Source organism: Acyrthosiphon pisum, chromosome A1 (assembly GCF_005508785.2).
Source record: "Acyrthosiphon pisum isolate AL4f chromosome A1, pea_aphid_22Mar2018_4r6ur, whole genome shotgun sequence".
Taxonomy (NCBI): Eukaryota; Metazoa; Arthropoda; class Insecta; order Hemiptera; family Aphididae; genus Acyrthosiphon; species Acyrthosiphon pisum.
Window position 1 is genome coordinate 86046619 of NC_042494.1, and position 20562 is coordinate 86067180.

A 20562-nucleotide genomic window follows, 5' to 3' on the forward strand; every position below is an offset into this window, starting at 1 on the left:
TTTGACTAACGTTTTACTAATTGAAATGTTCAAACTTTGTGAGTTGTGACTTCTTGCGGGTATATTGTCTCGTGAGTTTATCTTTAAGTTTAGTTTCTATAAGACATTATGGATGGAATGGATACTCGGTAAAGTTTGTTTGTGTATAAAAAGAAAGTTTTAAGTAAAACTTCGTTTTTGTAGTGTTAAAAAATTAAAAACATATATATTATATTCCTTATTATAATATAAACATCTACAAATACGTACAGTACTAACAGTGTGGCTGCTTTTTTAATGTAAGTACCTACCTAATTGCTTCGTGATAGGCCAAAAAGCCAACTATTACTATAGGTACACAAATAATAATAATTATTTGTTACCTATATAATATACATTTTATTGTTATTGAAAAAATGAGCTTTTTAAAGTACCTAGTACCTAGTTCATATTCATACCAAAGTTTTAAATTTGGATTTTTTGCACCACTCATAATAAGAGCTTCTCTCGTTGTATAGTAGACATTTATCATAATTTGTTTCAGTTATATGTAAATGTATGAATACATATTTCTTTTTAAATTATATCATATTAAATGGAATTTATATATTGTTAGGTAGGTATATAAATATATAATATAATATTTTATTTTAGAATATTATAATATAGTTTAAATAATTATTTTACCAAGTTCATTAGCATTCATATAGACGTAATTATAATTCTAAAATATGATTTAAAGTTTGTCAATGATATAAAAAATATTTATTAATATTCAATATTATCTTTAAAATCTAAAAATTAATTTTAGATTTTAAAATATTATGTTACAGTTTTAAAAATATTAATTTTAACTAAAATACAAGTTGTACACAGATGTATTTTATATGATAAACGTAGAACGATCTTTGTACACCTTTTAATAGGTTTAATAATTAAGTTTTTTAAAATTATTACTGTTTTCAATAATAATTTCATATTTCAAGTTTATTTTGGTACCTATATAATTTGTTCTAACTAGGTTTTCGAAAAAGTGTTATGATTTACCCCATAGCCCTCTTCATATTATATCCTGAAACTTACTTAATTTTTATCCTGGATGTATTGGAATAATTTAATATGGTAATGATATAATATTTCTAGAAAAAAAAATTGGTACTTAGTTTAATATATTATATATATAAAAAAAAATACTTTAAAAATAGCTAAAAAAACATGCTACATTTTATTTTTCTGAATTTAGTATTTATAATTTATATTAATGTATTTTAAATAGGTATCGTCTTTTATATACACCAAATAAAAAATGTGGAACAGAACTTTAGGATTAATTAATTATATCCGAGTTAGACATTAGGTACCTACATTAATATTATTTTAAGAAATGATGCAAACAATATTTTGTTGTCATGATTTGTCATAAAGGTAGTGTTATCTCAATGTTACCGACGTCGTAGGAACCCTTAGACCGTATTGGGCATTACCGCGTTTACGGGTATATACGTAGTACAGTGACTCGGGTCGATGCGGTTGTCCGGGGAAGGTCGATGACCTTTTTAAACATTACACCGCGGTCCGCTGTTGTAGTCATCGTGTAGCTCACTGAGGCGTCGTGTGGATGTGCATAAGAAAAATCGTTTTAGGATATCCGTTTTTCTCGCAAAATCAAAATCTTACCCCACGTGCGTTGAAATGGCGCGTGCAATGTGTGTAGGTTAGGTACACCTGATGAATTGTTTTTCAAATCTCAGCACGTAAAATAAAGATGAATATTTCATGGTTTTTTTTTCTGTATATGTACCTATAGGCACTCGAATTAATAATGACTTGCTAAGGATTTTTATTTATACGTGCGTCTGTGTGTGCGTAAATGTTTGTATCTCACAGAGTTTTGATTAATAACAACATCGTCGAGTAATTGACGTTTAATTCGTCGGAACAGGGGCTACCACCTGCCCCCTTCCCTGTGTCAACTAATAGGAATGATTATCATAAACTAATTAACATGTTTGATTGCACACGCTTGCAAGTATGTGTGCTCGTGTGTTGATGCATCTGCCGCGACTGGTTTATGGTCTTCGGTTTAAATTAATACATACAAGGCAAAACGGGTATTATATCAATTTAAATAATGTTTATTATAATAAACCAACAATACTGTTAAAACAATAAACAATTGAAATAAATAAGATATATAATTAAAGTTTTTTAATTTAACGTGTTAGTGAAAAATGATTTTAAATTTTAATGAATTGTAATTTCTATTCAAAAATAATTTCAACTAATTAGGTAGTATTATAGTGCCAATAGTGGGCTGTATTTTCTTTTCATATTAATTAATTTAAGGCTTAAGCACTTATTTCAATAAAAGTGATCTTTTTAAAAATACCGAACATTATTAATAAAAAAAACGCACCATAAAATACCATACCCATTTTTATATACCATTATAATAAATTTGAATAAAGACTAACAACAAATTGTCTAAATGCTTAGAGCGTAATATTATATTATAGCAAACACGTAGTTTACAAAAAAAAATTATTATTTTTATTTCCTAGAAAATAATTAAATTTAATATAGATAATATCGTAAATTTTAGAGGAAACAAATTCTTGCAATTTCCCAGATAATTATGTTGGAAAATAATCAACATTATTTGTCTACTCTTCAGAGTTTATTCAAATTTCAATGAAGTAGAAGGTTATCATATGAAGACATATAAACTTTTGAAGCATTATCCAGAGCATTATTATTTTTAAACCTTTAGGATTACTGAAGACAAAATTAATAAACTTAATAGCTTAAAATTAATAAGCTTAAATAAAACTTTATATCTATTGAGCAATAATAAGAGCTCCAAAATCTTATATTTATTTAAATTTCTTATAAACTATCTCCAGGTTTTTATAGTTGTAAATTTTTCCCGTGGAATATTGGTTAATTTGTTGATTCCTCTAAAATCTAAATCAAATGGTTTGTTTGAATTACTAAATAGTGAATCTCCAATGAACTGTATGTTTCTTCGAGTAAATTAATCTGTGCATGAAATAATCCACACCAAATAAATAATTGTTTAATAACAATATATTATAACCGTGTATTCGCACTTCATCATAACATTACAATATTATGTAGTTTTCGTGCTCAGAATGTAGTAATTACAAGAAGTGCATTTTAAGTGCACTCACCTGTTGATCAGAGAGACCATCGTTGGTAATCACCGTTTGTTATATTGGAAAACCGGTTACATATTATTATATTTTAATGCAATATTAGCTGTAACCTGTAATATATATCCAAATAGTTGATCTTTATTTAACAGAATCACAATTTATACACGAGATTACTCGAATCATTATGAATCAATAAATTACACTATATTTTACATATGTTTTCTCGTTGAAAAAAAATACGTAGGTAGGTACTAATTTTAATTTTTTTTAAATTAATTTTATTTACAGTAAATATATAAGTAGTTGTATTTAATAATTTTATTGAAGCTGTGAGTGTCAGCTAATGACAAAACTATTTAAATATTTTAGCCTATTATTTAAAGATTTAACAGAAATAATGAATTATTAATTTTTGAATTTCTTTTTTGTAACATCAATAGTGTGGTTTTGTGACAATTATTTTGATCACTCAAAATTATTATATTCCACTGGATATACAATATTATATTCTTGTGTGTTTTGAATGACCGGATTTGCTTAATCTATTCATCTTTAAGGTTAGGCGAACACATTATTTATGGTCAGTTACATTCAGAGTGGTTTGTGAGATATTTCAGAAATCCTGGATTTGAGATAGGTACCTATGCATAAAAAAGCTACACAAAAATAGATTTTACTCTTTTTTGAAAAACTGTTTAGTGATCATAACCTAGGTATAACCTATTTTTAATTTTACATTTAACTATAATATATAACGTATTTAATTAAACTATTTTTTATTATATATATGAACTTATATACATTTTAAAATGTACCAACATCACTTAAATCACACGGATATTCATCACTTAAATATAACATTAGCTAATATTTATTTAAAAGCTTCTATATTAATTATTTTACATTGTGAGTAAAATTGTTCATTAATTTTCTATAGTGATTTTTAAATCCAGAAATTGAATTCATTGTAAATAAAACATAATACATTTGATTAAAAATGTATGTATTTAACTCAAATCAACGCCTTATGCAATGTTATAGTTTGGAATGTTAGCTCCCCGAGTAACACTCCCTGGCAGTCGGATACCAAACTAGCAAACGCTAAGGAAGGGCTGCTAGGTCGTGGGGGTGCGTCTAAGGGCGCAGTTATTGTACAACTAAATATATTGTTCAATGTACAATAAACGATGGGGGCCGGAGGAGAAGCAATGTGAGCAACAGTTCCTCCTCCGGCTCTCGATTAAACCGGGGAAAAAAAAAATGTACCTATGTATTTGTACATTTATAACTGTAAACAAATATATTTATTTTATACAAATATGTGGTATGGTTATAAATTATAATACTATAATATGATCAGTATTTTATCAATGATTAAAAAATTTATTTAGAGGAACATTTAGAATTTTTACACCTATTATAGTTATTTAAAAATGTATAATTAGGTACTGTATAGTGTATTATACCTACCATTTATAATAATGTATAATATATAAGAATAATACTGTAGAACGTAGGTAATATTGGAACATTTCATCGAGTACGAATATTTTGACTTTACACGTCATCATTATGGTTTTTATTTTTTTTAATAATAATAATATATAAAATCTATGAATAGTTTTTTTATAGCTTTTTTATAGTACTTGATAAGTATCAACAAATCAGTAAAATACATGACCGATGTTTTCAAGGTTTAACGAGTGTTCATAAAACAAGCTTAGTCCTCATAAATTTGGTCACAATTTTAAGTAAAACATATTGTGTTATATGTTTTTTATTGTTTTTTTACTACTGTTCTAAAAAAAATGTATTTTCTAAAATTTTTGTATAGGTAGAAGTATTTATTTTATTAGCTATTGACTTTATTCTACCAATACTTTGTTTTAAATCACAAATTTGCACATTACTTACTAGTTTTATTTTAAACAACTGATCATAATAATTATAATAATAATATTATAATCATAATACATTGTAAGTATACCTACCTATATTTTATTTTATTGTTTTGCTTTCTTTCACAAAAATTGTAATGGTGATGTTTATCATCCAAAATTCATAACCTATAATTTCAGTAAAATATCGTAATAATAGGTGCCCGAAATGTTTGAATTCATGAATTCAGCTGTAAAATGACCGAATTCATGTAATCAGCATTATGAAGTGCATTAGTGCATAATAATTAATAGGTATACTGCCGATTGCATGAAATCGCCGAGTCTCCTCTTAAAAACAATAAAAGTGAATAAGAAAAATTGAAATGAGAAAGTGTTATATTCACTATTTTACAAAAAAAAACAAGTACATAAGTCAAATAATGGTGGATCATTAATTTAAATGGTATTATTATTCCCTTTAAACATACAAGTTAATACCAACGTACCGTAGAAATGTGTAAATAGTCAATAGATTTCGTGGTATAACTTATACATACAGAACTGAGCATGTTATCAAATCCTTTTGTTTTTAAAAATACAAAATCTATTTAAAAACGATTTTCAAAATCATATTAACGAAGAGTTTTGATTTAATTTTGATTTATGAGTAAATTTAGATTTTAGCAACTGATATCAATATAGAAAAATATAAAAAAACTAGGTATGTGATAATGGCACCATGGTGGTACCGATAATTGGTGGTCCCCGAGCTCTGGCCAAATTGGTTCCCGTTTGAAAAAGGCATTTGATTACTTTATTAAGGGGATTGGTAGCGGTGATTTCCTATCTTTGTCTAACACACGCGCAACATAATAATTTAGACGTGTTTTTGTAAAACGTACCAATTGATATAGTGAAGCGATAAAAATTCTGAAAACAGATTTGCATTTGTCGTCAAGTCTACTTGAGATCGATCAGTCCATATATTTTATAATATCCCCCAAAATCCTAAAATGATTGTATTATTAAAGAGTAGTTAAAAAAATTTCATATTTTATTTTTTGGAGAAGTGTAAATCAAAATATCAAAAATGTAGACTGATCGATCTCAAGTAGACTTGACGAAAATTCAAATCTGTTTTCAGAATTTTTATCACTTCACTATATCAATCGGTACGTTTGATAAAAAACACGTCTGAATTCTTATGTTGCGCGTGTGTTAGACAAAGACAGGAAATCACCGCTACCAATCCCCTTAATTTCATAAGATATTTATTACCTCCAAGTGGACTATCATAACTCATAATTCTATAAAAATGGTAAGAGAAATGTGCGTATTTGGCTATCTTACTGTGAAAAGCAGAAACCAACTCGACCACTGACCAGTAGTGGGATACATAACAAATTTAAACGAGAACCCATTCAGCTCACGTTAATAAAATACCTTTTTCAAACGGGAACCAATTCAGCTACAGCGATCACCAGAGAGGTTAAGGTGTTTAATGTTTATGGCGTGACATCGTTAACCCTTATCACTTTTTTATTAATGTGCACTTCGAAGACCGCGGCGATCTAGCCATTGTATTTACGAATACTATAATGTTATTTTTTCATAACTTAATTTATAGTAATAATTAAAATTAAATTTAGAAAATATTTAAGTTATTCATTACTGAATAAATTAGGCGTAACATATAATTTACGTTTTATCAGGTATATGATTTAATTAATTTGAATTTGTAACATTCATAACTTACAGTTAATCAAACTATATTATGAATTATAATTTATAATAGCTAATCCAAATGTATGTATAAACGTAGGTATATTAAATAGGAACATTTTGAATTCATTAAGATTTTGGACAATAGTGTAAAAAATAGTAGGTACTTTTAAATGCCATTGTGTGCACAGTTGGACTTCGAAGTCTGAGTGCGTATACTCTTAGTAGCCTCACTTTAACCTAAAAAAATCTATCAAAGGTTAAAATCATGTACAATTGGGTAAAATAATTTATTTTTGAATATTATATTAAACGTATTATAACATTTAAAACACAATCGTATATAATCGCCGACAATGCAGTTGATATGTTTTTATTAGGTAAGTAAAAAAAAATGATAAAATAACAATATTGATTGAGGAAAATTTTGTTCTCAATTTAAAACTTTTACATATCTTATTTTTTTATATGATTTTATTTATGAATTATGAATTTGCTTTAATATATTTTGTCGAGTCTGAAGTTTTATGGAGGGTGAGAGTTTTACTTTTTGTAGTGCTTTTTTTTATATTTATCGTCTCAAAATTGTGTAGGTACTATGGGTATGTATATGCGCGCTGATTGATAGGGCTGAGCTGCGTGAAAAATTCAAAGCATAAGACGGATACAAACGTTGTCGATCTTTCTTTACAAATTATACTGAGTCAAGAGAATTTATATTATAGTTTTTTTTTTAAACTTTGTTTCATTTTTATAACACTGAACTGAGGGCATTACAATTTATACTTCTGTAATTTTATACAGCTTATTAAGTACTACAGTCTACAAACACAGACATAATTAAGTAGGTAATAAAAATACGAACATGTTTAATATAACAATATAATTGATGTCATTTTAATTAGAGTCAGATTGACCTGTTGCCCCGGTCTTGTTTTGAAATTATAATTATTTAAATATATAATTATTATTATTATTATTATCAATATAGACCTTCAATATACTTACTTTTTTAATGTATCTGTTAATTTTTTTAACTGTATACTTTTTTTTATACCTACTGTTATTATTCTACAGAGTAACTAAAATTGTGTTAAGGGGATACAACTACATTTAATACACAGTTTTAACAATCAATCACTTTAAATATCATAACAACATTTGTTATTAGTGGTATAATTTTGGAGTAAAATAAACATATTTTACCTTTGCCTAATATTGTTGATCAATAATTTATAAATAATGAAGTACTAATTAGCATTTTTAATAAATACTTCAACGCTGTTCTCCAGGGGTGCCTAGAACCCCGTATATATATATAATGATTTAATCGCTAGTTTTTATGTATGGTTAGCACTTACAATTAGTAAATGCATCGAAACACTTCATTATCACTCTGGGTCTAATAATCACATAATTTAATTTTGTGTTCCATTATACAAACTAGCTATTATATTAAGGAGGTCAAGGTTGAATTAGTTTTAACAAAATTTGATTTGTTAGTGTTCATCATACTATATGAATAATAATAATATTGTTAATGTTTGTCAACGTATATCGACTGCAGCATAAAAACATAATATGCTTTTAAACTTTTAAAGTATTTATTTCTTTAAATAGTTATGGTATTATGTTGATAAAAATAGCTATTTATATTATATTCAGGCTATTTGGTTATTTTAATTATCTATAGTCGACAAGTATTTTTTATAATTTTTTTAAACATTAAGTAAAGTTTAACTATATATTGTATTATCAGATTTGGGATGGACATTTATTAATCCAATTTATGTAGTATTATAGCAGTTTTCATTTCATGTTTGATCTGCGGTGATTCAAATGGTCTGTTAACGTGTATTGTAATTAATACACGATTGATTTTTTTTTTAAAGTGAATATTTGTCACATTCAAAAGACCACATATGTTTATTAACTCTAATTGAATTTCAGATATTATTATACCAACAGCAAACATTTTATTAAAACGTACACGCAATTGGTTATACATTAGTCGATTGTGCAGTATAGGTTTCGTTTTTAATTAAAACAATCCGATTACGATGATTTATGGATACGATATTATATGTGTTGATAAAACAACATATTATATATTTTGAATCCTCTTAAACAATTATGGAAGGATCGTTAAAATAATTTATAAAAATTAATTTTCACGATATGAATTATGGCGGGTTTATTATTCATAAAGTATTTATAATCAATGATAGGTATACCTACTTATTCTGTTTTTAGTATTAGTTTTGTATAGTTAGTTTTTTCTCAGTTTTTATAGCTTATACTGTACTATTCCATAGGATACGAAAAGTTAACATTTTCATAGCTCGAATATTGGTAACGTTATTTTAAAACGTCGCTGTTTTTTTCAATTTAGCCGGAAAACGATAAAATATTCGTAACAATAACGTAATGTGTATATTTTGATTTAAAACGTGGAGTAAACTAAATAAATGCCTTTTTTGCTTTTAAAGACGTCTTAATGTATTATACTAGGCAGTTATGTTATATACTTAACTTATTACAACAATTAGTCCATTATTGTTTAAAATGTAGACAAATAATATTGTACACTAATGACACTAAAATTGTTGAAAATAATTACTAAAGCAACATGTAGGTGTATGACGTATGTACCTAGTGGTAGTGGTATAGTTTAATACGTAATTTAAATATTTTTTATAGAAAACAAGTTAAAGATAATTTTCTTTGATATATAATATAGATAGAATAATATGTATATAAGAGCATTATAATTTATAAGAAACGTAAACCTACCTAACTATAAAATAATTCGCTTTTATACATTTTGAAAGTCTGGATGTTATATAACTCGTTAAATGAAGATACCTACATAAAAACTTTTTTGGCTTCTGTGCGAGTAGAGCATTTTTTATTAACTATACTTTAGTAAATAAATATACGGTATACTGGTACCTATACATATATATATATTAATTTCAAAAACATTAATTTAAATTTAGAAGCTGTATACAAAGATAATATAGAGGTATAGTAAAAACATGATAAAGGTATTTATTTATTTTTTTTAAATAAAATTAATATAATGTAAAAATTCAGTGAAAAAATGTTTAATAGAAAATACTTTAAATAACTTTAAGTTATTATTAACCAAATTAAATTTTTAAGAGGTTGTTTTCAGGTTTCTTAATAAATAATATTGGTTTTGTGTATTTTTAAGCTACGATAGTGTACCTATATATTTTATCGCAATTTTAAAAGGGGAAATTAGGTAACCTCCCTGCTGTACAGTATTATAGGTGTTGAAGTACCTCGTCATTGAGTAAGTCATTGTGATAGTGTGACGTATGTGTTGAATTTGAATTCGATGATGAATCGTTGCATATACGATAAACGATTTTGATCAAAGGCGCCAAAACGGTCTGTCAGTCTATATATTATGATATATTTATATTGCTATTAAAGTAATACATTTGACTATGAATAATATGACGATATTGGTAGGTTGAATACATTTTTCCGAAAACATTGCATTTCAAATATCATCGTGTGTTAATAAATATTAATGATATATGTTAAAATTTAAAAGTTTCAAGTAGGTACCCATGATTATCATTTTTAACTGACAACAAAATAACTAAAATCGTTATTCTTCGTTTAAATATCTAATTTCGTCAAAATTTGAACTAGTATAATAATTTGAATTTATATTAAAAAATTGTGTTTAAAAATCTTTTATATTTTTATTTTCAGTATGAACTGGCCTAATAAATAGCTATAAAATTGAACTCTTCATTAAATTGTAATTACAAAATAACCTGTGAATTTGGAGAATCTGAAATTTGAACTTCCGCAAGTGCTTACAAAAAATAAATAAATTGTGCCCATATCCTATCTTTAATATTTTTAAATAACTATAATTAAAACTTAAGAGTCTTGTATTGAATTGTCAAGCTATATTAGACAGACATTTTTTTTTTTTTATTGACATTTACGGAAAAAATTTCAAATGTATTAGTAGTCCAAAAAGGGTCAAAATATTTAGTAAATTATTTCATCTAGATATAGAAAATTCTAATATAAACACTTAGTGTATAGGTATTTCAAGTATCGATGGGCTATGGTCATTCGTTTTAGTGTTACATGAAAAAAACAAAATCGATTTTGTCAAAACTTGGGATTTTTACTTTTGACCCATCAAAGTAGGTACTAACTATATCGAATGTCCAGCCAGAAAATTAGGATGTGCCAATGTAGAAAATCAAACTATTTTTCTTCAGACAAAAAAAAAGATCATTGTAAAATTAGGACATTCAGCGGAGCCCTCAGAATATAAGAATATTTGGATTTTGATATCGAGTTTACTTTTTTATTCATTGGTGCGTAATTCTCGGACTTTGTCTTATGATTATATTTTATAATTATTTAATTTTTATTTAATTCTCATCAGATAAATTAATTTCATTGGGTTAATCAAAAGTGTGTAGGTAATTTGTATATTTGCTGTTAATTATTTTTTTTTTTTAGATATTTGACAATCCAAAAACCATTAAACTAAATAACTAAACGATTTTGTGAAACCTTGCAGGATTTTCTCTTAAAACATACCGATTTCAACCGAATTTTTATTTACCTAATCAAAGTTCATATAATAAAATATTGTGTTGTGCATTCTCGTGATTATAGGTAGATCCCATAGTTGTGATTATTTTATATATTATCCTTACTAAATTTAAATAATCAGCATCCGCCGCATTTTAAGACGCAGCTACATTTCAAACGAAATCCAATTCGGTGTACAAAGTTGTTATAATAGCATATAAAACATAATATATTCTTGAAGTTTTTTTGTAGTGCATTAAAATCGGTCGAAACCTTAATTACGCACTTATAGGTTTGGACGAGTAATCAAATAAATACATAGAAGGGGAACTTTTAGACACGCGAGTACTCGACGTATTTATACACACAAAATGCGACTAATTAATTGGTTTGGATTTTTGGAAGGGTTTGGTTAAACATTTTCGTGGTTTCGCGTAAAAAAATATGTACCACATAATATATTTATATGTGTACAGTACCTATTATAATATAGGGTCGTGTCTTTCTCCGCCTGCACTCTGCAGCGTCCGACTGCGATCGCTTGTTCTGTACGCGTTTACATGTTATGATATGTCGTGTTTGTATATATATATGAAATCAATAATATAATATTATGGGTATTTGGTAATATTTATGCCATTTGATTTCCTACCCTCTATTTTAACAACGCACGTGTGTGTGTCCGTGTGTCTGCAGCGTCATGTAACGTATAGTGAACACATTGTGCATTATACGACCAATAACAACCACACTGGTCAATCGACCTCGCATTGGCGTTTATACCTATCCAGCGATAAGTTTGGCTTAGAGACGACAGAAAATCGATTTGTGCGGCATAAGGCACTCGCCGAAAGGATCGGACGAGCAAATGTGAGGGGGTTCGGGGCCGGCAATATAATGGGGTGAAACGACGTGTGCCGCTGTTTTCTGAGAATATATATATATATAGCTAAACGATTTAAAGAGCAGCACGCCATTGTTTTCGTTTACTTTTCGTCTGTCTTTCAATTTGTTTAGTGACGTTAAGACATCGTTTTCGTTTTTCCACTTTTAAATTAAATGTTGTAAAAAATTCAATAAACGTACTGCTAATGGATCCAATAAGCTCTGTATTAGGTTTATTTATTTTCACAGTAATTTCTGTATATACGATTTACTACGTAGCTGTTTAATGTGTTAATATTTAATCATACAACATGACAACGATCGTTAATTATTAAATCATTTTTACAATTATTCGTTTTGTAGTTACTTGACTACAACTGCGGTGTACTAGATCCACTACCTATACATTTTATCATGTGCATTGTAAATATATCTGAAATATTTGACGTGAAATCTGAAGCGAATAATGAAGCTTCTACGAAATTAATTGTATTAAAAAATAATTAACTTTTTGGTTGAGTCTGATGACATTAAGCAACGTCAAACAATAATTGCTACATTATTAAATAACTTTTGGCAAGTTTTCTCCAATCCAGCAGATATATCTTTATCCCTCTATACATTTTCACGAAAAGTAATAAACGGGTGACGAAACTTATTTGAATAATAATGTCGTAATTTGTGTGTATAATGTTAATTCGTAATGATATACAACAAATGTGTGCTGCACCGCAGCTATTATGTGATAAATAACAATTATTGCTATTATGATCTATCGATAATTGTTTTATTGATATCATAATGATATCTATTTTTACAAAACATGATTATTAATATAACGATTGTTAGTTTATCGACATTATATTTTAATTCGTGTTGAAAATCGATGTTAAAACGTGACACTCGATGATATTTTATTTAGACATGTTATAATATATTAGGCGTATTTCAATATACTCCAAGTACGTATAAGTTATAATATATATATATATATATATATATATATATATGTTGCTTTTACAATTTTATTTTATAATTTTACCTACATTGAAATAATATGTAAATTTAAATGTTAACATATTATTTTTGTGTATTTACGAAATTGTATGTTTTGTTAGGAAACTACGCGTGTTATACTGGCTGTATGTTAGGTCCAAGTCATACTATCAATGCATGCGTGATGCGTCATACGAATAACATATACTAAACATTCGAAAATTTCATTTTATTACCTTATGGTTTTTTTTTTACTTTTATGATGTGATTGCGTTGAATGTCGAAAAGGTCACACCGTTCAGTGATAATGTTGTTTATCATTGACAAATAAATATTATGTTTTATATATTATGCATTTTTTATTTGAACCACTTATCTTTATAGAAATTTAAGGTATTTATTTAAAACAATATGCTGTTTATAACTATTAACATCAGAGGTTATAGATGTACATTTTTAAAATGCTTATATTGACAATTATCAATACAATTTCTATTCTAAAACAGAAGGTAAATTATGTTTAGCTATTCTCTATTTATATAAATATATTGAGCATATATATTTAAAAACATTTACAAGTATTTAAAAACATTTACAAATCTTAAAAAAAAATAAAATACTAAGAATTAAACACAGATTTTTAAAAAAAAAATTAACCTGTTTAAAAATATAATATACAGAAATTGGAATAACTCCAAATGGTATTAAAATTTTAAAACAATTATTTATCTTCGGGAAAAACATTTTAAGTTGGTTTACTCAAACAATATAATTAGAAAACTATTAAAATTCAAAAAATTTTTTTTCTATGATATTTTATCTCGAGAGTAAGTATTGTTTTCAATCTATAGAAAACGCACATTTTAATACTTTCTTTATATACCACCGGAAACCAAGAAAAAATCATGCGTCATTGTGAAATCAATTTTATCGATTCCTTGTTTCACTTACAGAAACAGTTGGAATTTATTTTAATTAACTGATTAATATATAATTATTTATTTTTATAACAAAAAATGATATTGTACACAATCATAAAACTACGATCAAGATCATATACTTTTATATAAATGTTCACATAATAATAAATATGTCTTAAACACACAAACGCATGTTCATAAATCAAGTTTTGAACTTTGCTTATTTGTTTGGTACTCCGGGGTTTTGATACTTTAAATGCAAAAGGATTACTAAATGAAACTATAGAATTTATAGAATTTTTATTATTGAATGGTTATTTCGTCATGTCAATATACTAATGTAAGTACCTATACGTATATGGATAAAATAACTTATTTTATTACTAGTAAATATGCAAATAGTCAATGATAATATTTCAAAAACTCAAATTGTCCGGTTTTTTTATGTATTCATTATATATAATCATGTCGTCGATATCTACCTGTACACACGCACACATATAATTCGTCATAGTATTATAATAGGTATAAATTTACTATTCATTATAATATGCGTCGTCTGTCGTCAGATGTTTATAATAATATTATGTATCTACTGCATGCTTACATACCTGCAGATATATAATATTATTTTCCGACGTAAGATCGTTTATCAGCGGGCGTACCTTTAAACTTTGTCCTGTACATATAACAAACTTTTTGATTGCGAATTATAGTAAAAGAAAATATAAAAAAAAATATATAAATACAATACACTATGTAAAAATTAACGGTGTTTGCTTTAAACCAGTAAATATAACGTCAGGTGTCCTTCAAGGTTAGGTATTAGGGTATCTGTCTCCGGTCCTCTTTTCTTTATTAGTAAACAGCGGAAAAAGTGTTCTAAAACACTGTCAATTACTCATATTTTCCGATGATATTATAAAGTTGATCTTTTGTATTTGTACCCTTCGGCTATCAGGATTGTATTTTTCTTCAAGAGGACCTCACTTCCCTGGTCGCTTGGGCCGAAACTTATGGGATAGATCCCTGTATCCCCAAACGCATTTTTATGACTTTTTGTCTTCTCATCGTTATTCTATTAATTTTAATTACCTATTCTATATATGGTGTCCTCCTCAAAGCTGCTGGTGAGTCCGTAAATTATTTGGATATCGCGTTTACTCAAGACTCAGAAGTGTGCATCTTTCAAGCTATCGATTGATTTTTCGCCACATGATTATAACCCAGAACTTAGCCACCCGGCTGGCTGACAGGCATAGGTGTAAATTGTGGGGGGCTTGGGGGGCTCACCTGTCCTATTAAACAATCTTAATTTTGGATTCCTAGTTTTTTAATTCAAGCAATGTCTTCCCTTTCATATCCCTTTTTGTTCCTTGAATTATTTGCGAAATAGTCCTATTTTACGAATGATTATGAGAATAACGAACGAGTAGTCCGTCTTTCCTATTGGGGGAATAACCCAGTCCCCATTTATGAAATGTTTATCACTACATGGATGTTTTATAATTTATACTGTTATGTACTTTAGCCCTAAGATTACTATCTACATTTGTATTGGGCTCTTTCCGTTTGATAATAATGAATCAAAAACGGTCGGATGTCGTTCGATGGACGGCCATTTAATCGTATGGTGAAAACGATATCGTTGGGTTTTTCATACGTCTCTTTTTTTGTCCGATTTTACAGACGGTTACACAACAACCCGCGTCGTCGGTACCGGTCCCGTCTCAGCAGCAGCCAGCGGCTCCGCGTCCGTCGTACGCGCCTCTGACGGCGCTGTCCAGCATGCAGCCGCCCGGTTCGTCGGGCGCTGACCATCATCCGCCGCCGCCGCAGCCACTGCCGCCGCCACCGCCGTCGCACCACCGGCGCCATCATCACCATCAACACCACGGTGCTACGTACAACAGCGCATTCTCCGCGCCACCGCCGCCCACTCAGGCCAACGGCGCATCGTCCGACGTTTCCGACAACATCGGCGGCAAACTCGAACAACCGGTGCCGCTACCGCCACCACCGCCTCCGCCCTACGCCCACGGTGAGTACCTATACTATTATCTATGTTAGGGTAGTACCTACCTATATATTATTATACCTATGCTCATAATAAGCGTAATTATAGGGTTTTATAGTTAGATTCCAAGAAAACCTAAGTTCAAAACCAAAAGTCCAAATTTCAAAGCAATCCCTCCCCACACACTCCCAATCAAGAGCGTCACTATAGAGTTACTATGCGAAGGCACTACAGAGAATCCTGCTGATAGATCAAAGTTTAAAATGTATCCATAGAGTAAATCCGTACCCCCTTGTCATTTAGGTCAATAATAAAACAAGCACATATAATAATTTTGTATATTTTATTACTGTTTATAAACACTCGCCTATATTTAGACGCGAACGTTTGTATAAGATATGGATATCATTAGAAATATATTATTAGTACAACCAGATTATGGAATCTGTATTTGGGTAATATACAGAAAGAACTTACTAATGAAATAACTTTTGTTATAATCAATATATAACAATTTATAAACACTATAACGCTATATTTATAGCATAATTTTTAGATTCTGAGTGGAACGATGAATGTATTGATTTTACAATGATGTGTGTTTTTTTTTTTTATTATTATTTTTAATTTTTAATTTTTTTTTTGTGTCTGTGTACACGATAAGTAGTCGAAATAATGCTTCGATTTTCAACTTCAGTATCTTGTTCGATTGGAAAGTGAATATCGTTGGTGCATTGGGGAGGTCAAAATTTAAAATTCCCAGTAATTTTCAAAAGCACCAAGAAAAACCAAAGAAAAATTAAGGATAAACGGGAATTCTTACGCAAAATCGATTTTTCACAAAATTGAATTTAGTTTTTGGTGTAACTTTAAAAAAAATGACCATAGATACATGAAATTTTGACTGAATGTTTATCTTAGCATCTTCTATACACCATAACATTTTCAAAATATTTTGATTTATTTTGAGCTCTTTACGGACATTGTCAGTTTTCATTTTTTTTTAGTTTTTTTTCTAAAAATATCAATTAAATTTTATTTTAAGCTTGAAAATTTAATAGAAGGCTCCAAGTATATTGTTTCAAAGGCAGATGAAAAATATTAAAAATCCTTAGTCACAGTTTTTTTTATAAGCATTTAAAGTTCAAAAATTGAAAAAATATGGAAAAATCACGAAAATTAGCAAATTATTTTGAGTTAAGAATTCGTAAAAATTTTTCTTTTTAAATCTAAGATTTTAAAATGTAATACAAGATTCTTTATAGGATAATCTATCTTTATCAAAAAAAAAATGTCTATAAGAAACTCAAATTAAATTTTTATGAGCGTTTGAAATTCATATTTTTACAATATTTGGTATTTACTCGATTTCCTACGTAACGATTTTCTTATTTTGTTGTAATTAAAAAAAAAATAACTGTAGAAACTTGAAAATTTCACTGAATGTTTATATTAGCATTTTCTATATACGATAAAATTTTGAAAATAATTTGACTCTTTTTGAGCTGTTTACGGACATTGTAAGTTATCAATTTTTTTAGTTTTTTTTTCTATAAATATCAATAAAGTTTTATCTATTGAGCCAAAAAGTGTAAAAAATTAATACAGGGCCCCTGATTTGAAGTTAAAATCTTGACAAAATTTATCAAATTTAAAATTGAATAATTATTTTGTAGTTAAAAATTTATAAAATGTTCAACTTTTATATCTAAGGATTGAAAATTTAAAACGAAATTCCACGTAAATATTTAATTCTGTTACCAAAAATTCTAAGAAATACATAAGCACAGTTTATTTTTATAGTAATTTTAAGTTCAAATTTGGACGAAATTACATATTAAAAAACCTGGAATAACTATTTTAGTTATTTTGTTGTGATTGTATAATATTATTTGTGGGTACTTGAAACTTCTAAAGTATACTATTATATATCTATGATAGTACCACGGTTTGTTGTTGATGTATAACGCGTTACCTAATGGATATTATGATATGATTAATTTGAAAATTATTAATAATATTATAGATAAGTATACCTATAATATGTATGTCCAATATCTAGACTGACAAACTGTCTCCGCTCAGAATCGTTTTTCTTATACAGTGATATTATATCATTGAATTCAAATTTAATACTATCCATTATACAGTGACCCACTTGTAATCTACTGTACAGCAGAGCGACATCCACTTACCTACCTTTTTTCATTTTTATTTCTTGAAACTGAAAATAACAATTTTTAAATCTGATTATAAGTACAACTTTGATAGTAAAAACATTTATCTAAATCAAGTATACTTTATTTTTTAGAAATTTTTAAAATATCAATATTTTATTGGAGTACCTAAATTAATTTACAACGTACACATTTTTTTTCAAAATTATAATATTATATAATTTATTTTTGGTAATTTTCTGACATGAGTATATTTCTTAAATTATTTAGGTAGGCACTATCCATATAATTTTTTTCACAATATTTTTGTCATATGTTTAACATAATTTTGATATTTCTGTTACGCTCTGTACGTTCGACCGGATGTTATTATTGTTCTCTTGTATACATAAACTCATACACGGTACATGCACAATATCACTACATTTTTATTTATTATAGGTACATTTATAGTTATTAGGTAATTAATAATTATTTTATACATTGAACCCATGACAGTTTTATTTTGCCTGCAAAAATTTTGATTTTACCAGAAAGGGCTAAAACTTTTGTGAGGGGGGTAAGCTCCCCTAGCCCCCTTAATTATGACGATTATAATATAATATGTCTGCACCTAAGAACTTCCGGCTAACTGTTTATATAATTTACAAATCGTCAAAACTTTCGTCGGTCATCCGTCGATCCCGCCACTTTCCATTTGTTTACCTGTAACCATCCTGCAGGTTACTATTGACCCTATTTGCAGATATATAGGATGGTTTTTTAGTTCCAACATAACTGAACTCTGAATTGTCTGTGCTCATTGCTCTCATCCATTTTTTATATGATGTCAGTATTATGTAGTAGTATGTTACAATTTACTGCAATATTATTGTAATGGATATGCTTTAGAAAAATATCATCATTTTGCAACTTAACCACGTGCTATGAACTTAGCAGCAGTAAGCGGTATCTGATTAATTAAACAAAATAAGTATATATAAACTCGTGAATATTTATATTTCAGTTGTTTAAATTACTGAATTTACATTTCATGAAAATATTAATCGCCAATTGAAAAGTTTGGTTTCGTGAATATGTAATTAAAGCATTGTTTTAAGTTTAACCGATCGTATTATTTATTTTTGACGAGTTATCTTTTTTTATTTATTAAATCAGTAGAGTTTTGCTCATATGACATTATATACCTAGGTGTTGTGAATTGATTATTGGCGATTGAAGAAGAGACGATAACATAAGATTTTAAAAATCCTATTTAAATTATACAATATATATATGATTAAAGTATATTATGACCCATCCATCGCAAATCGCAATTGGTACACATCACACAATATATAATATGGTTTAAAATTTAAATAATCGCTTACATTTATTGGTGGGTGTACGCTGTACTAATTTATAATAGTCAAATGTAGGTATAATTATGTCTGAATTTAGTAGAGGCATTATAATTTTTAATATTTTTTTTCTACGATCATTGTTAAAATAGTGTGTAAAACAGTTATTCAACGACGATTAATTATAATTGTACTAACTTTTAATGGCTATATTTTTAGTAACACTTTATGAATACATTTTTTTGTTTTGTAATTATGAATGTAGAATGAGGTGTAAAAGTGTAATGTGAAAAAACGTTCACAGGAAGGGATGAACGAGGTTACTGTTCTCCATCCGACTTTTAGGCTGGGTTAAACCCACGTATTTTATGGTCTGGCAAAATATGTTTACCAATCATAAAAAAGGTCTTTCCCCTTTCGACAAATTTAAGCGGACGCCTGTGGTTGTAATAATCCCAAAATTGAATCATCGCTAAAATGTTTCGATTTTTGTTGGGAATAATAATATATGAATAATTTAATTTCTAGTATATATACCATATACGTGGTACAATATACATGGTATGCACTATGATGCTGTAACTGTAGAAGTGTACAAGTTTTGATTGAACAATATACTTAAACGGAAAAAAAATTGTTTTAAAATAGTGTACCTACCTATATAAACTAATATGAAAATGAAAATGTTATCAGTTATTTTGGGAAAAAATACATTATTGTGGTTGAATATTGTTTTGTATAATATAATAATTTATCACAAATGTAATGTATAATTTATAGATAGTCCAAATGGATAACAAGTGTCTTGTGCTCCTACTATTTATTAGTAGTTCTTCTTTTCTTTTCTTATAAAATTAAAGTGCGTTTAATT

At 27.7% G+C, this 20562-nt stretch overlaps 1 protein-coding gene across 1 annotated transcript in view; it reads left to right on the forward strand.

Moving 5' to 3' along the window:
- LOC100575991 (titin) overlaps positions 1 to 20562 on the forward strand; it is a 139273-nt gene that overhangs the window by 9064 nt on the left and 109647 nt on the right. The window contains exon 4 of the mRNA XM_008180549.3: positions 15847 to 16198. Within this exon, the coding sequence (XP_008178771.1) occupies positions 15847 to 16198 (352 nt within the window). The remainder of the gene's footprint in view (positions 1 to 15846; positions 16199 to 20562) is intronic.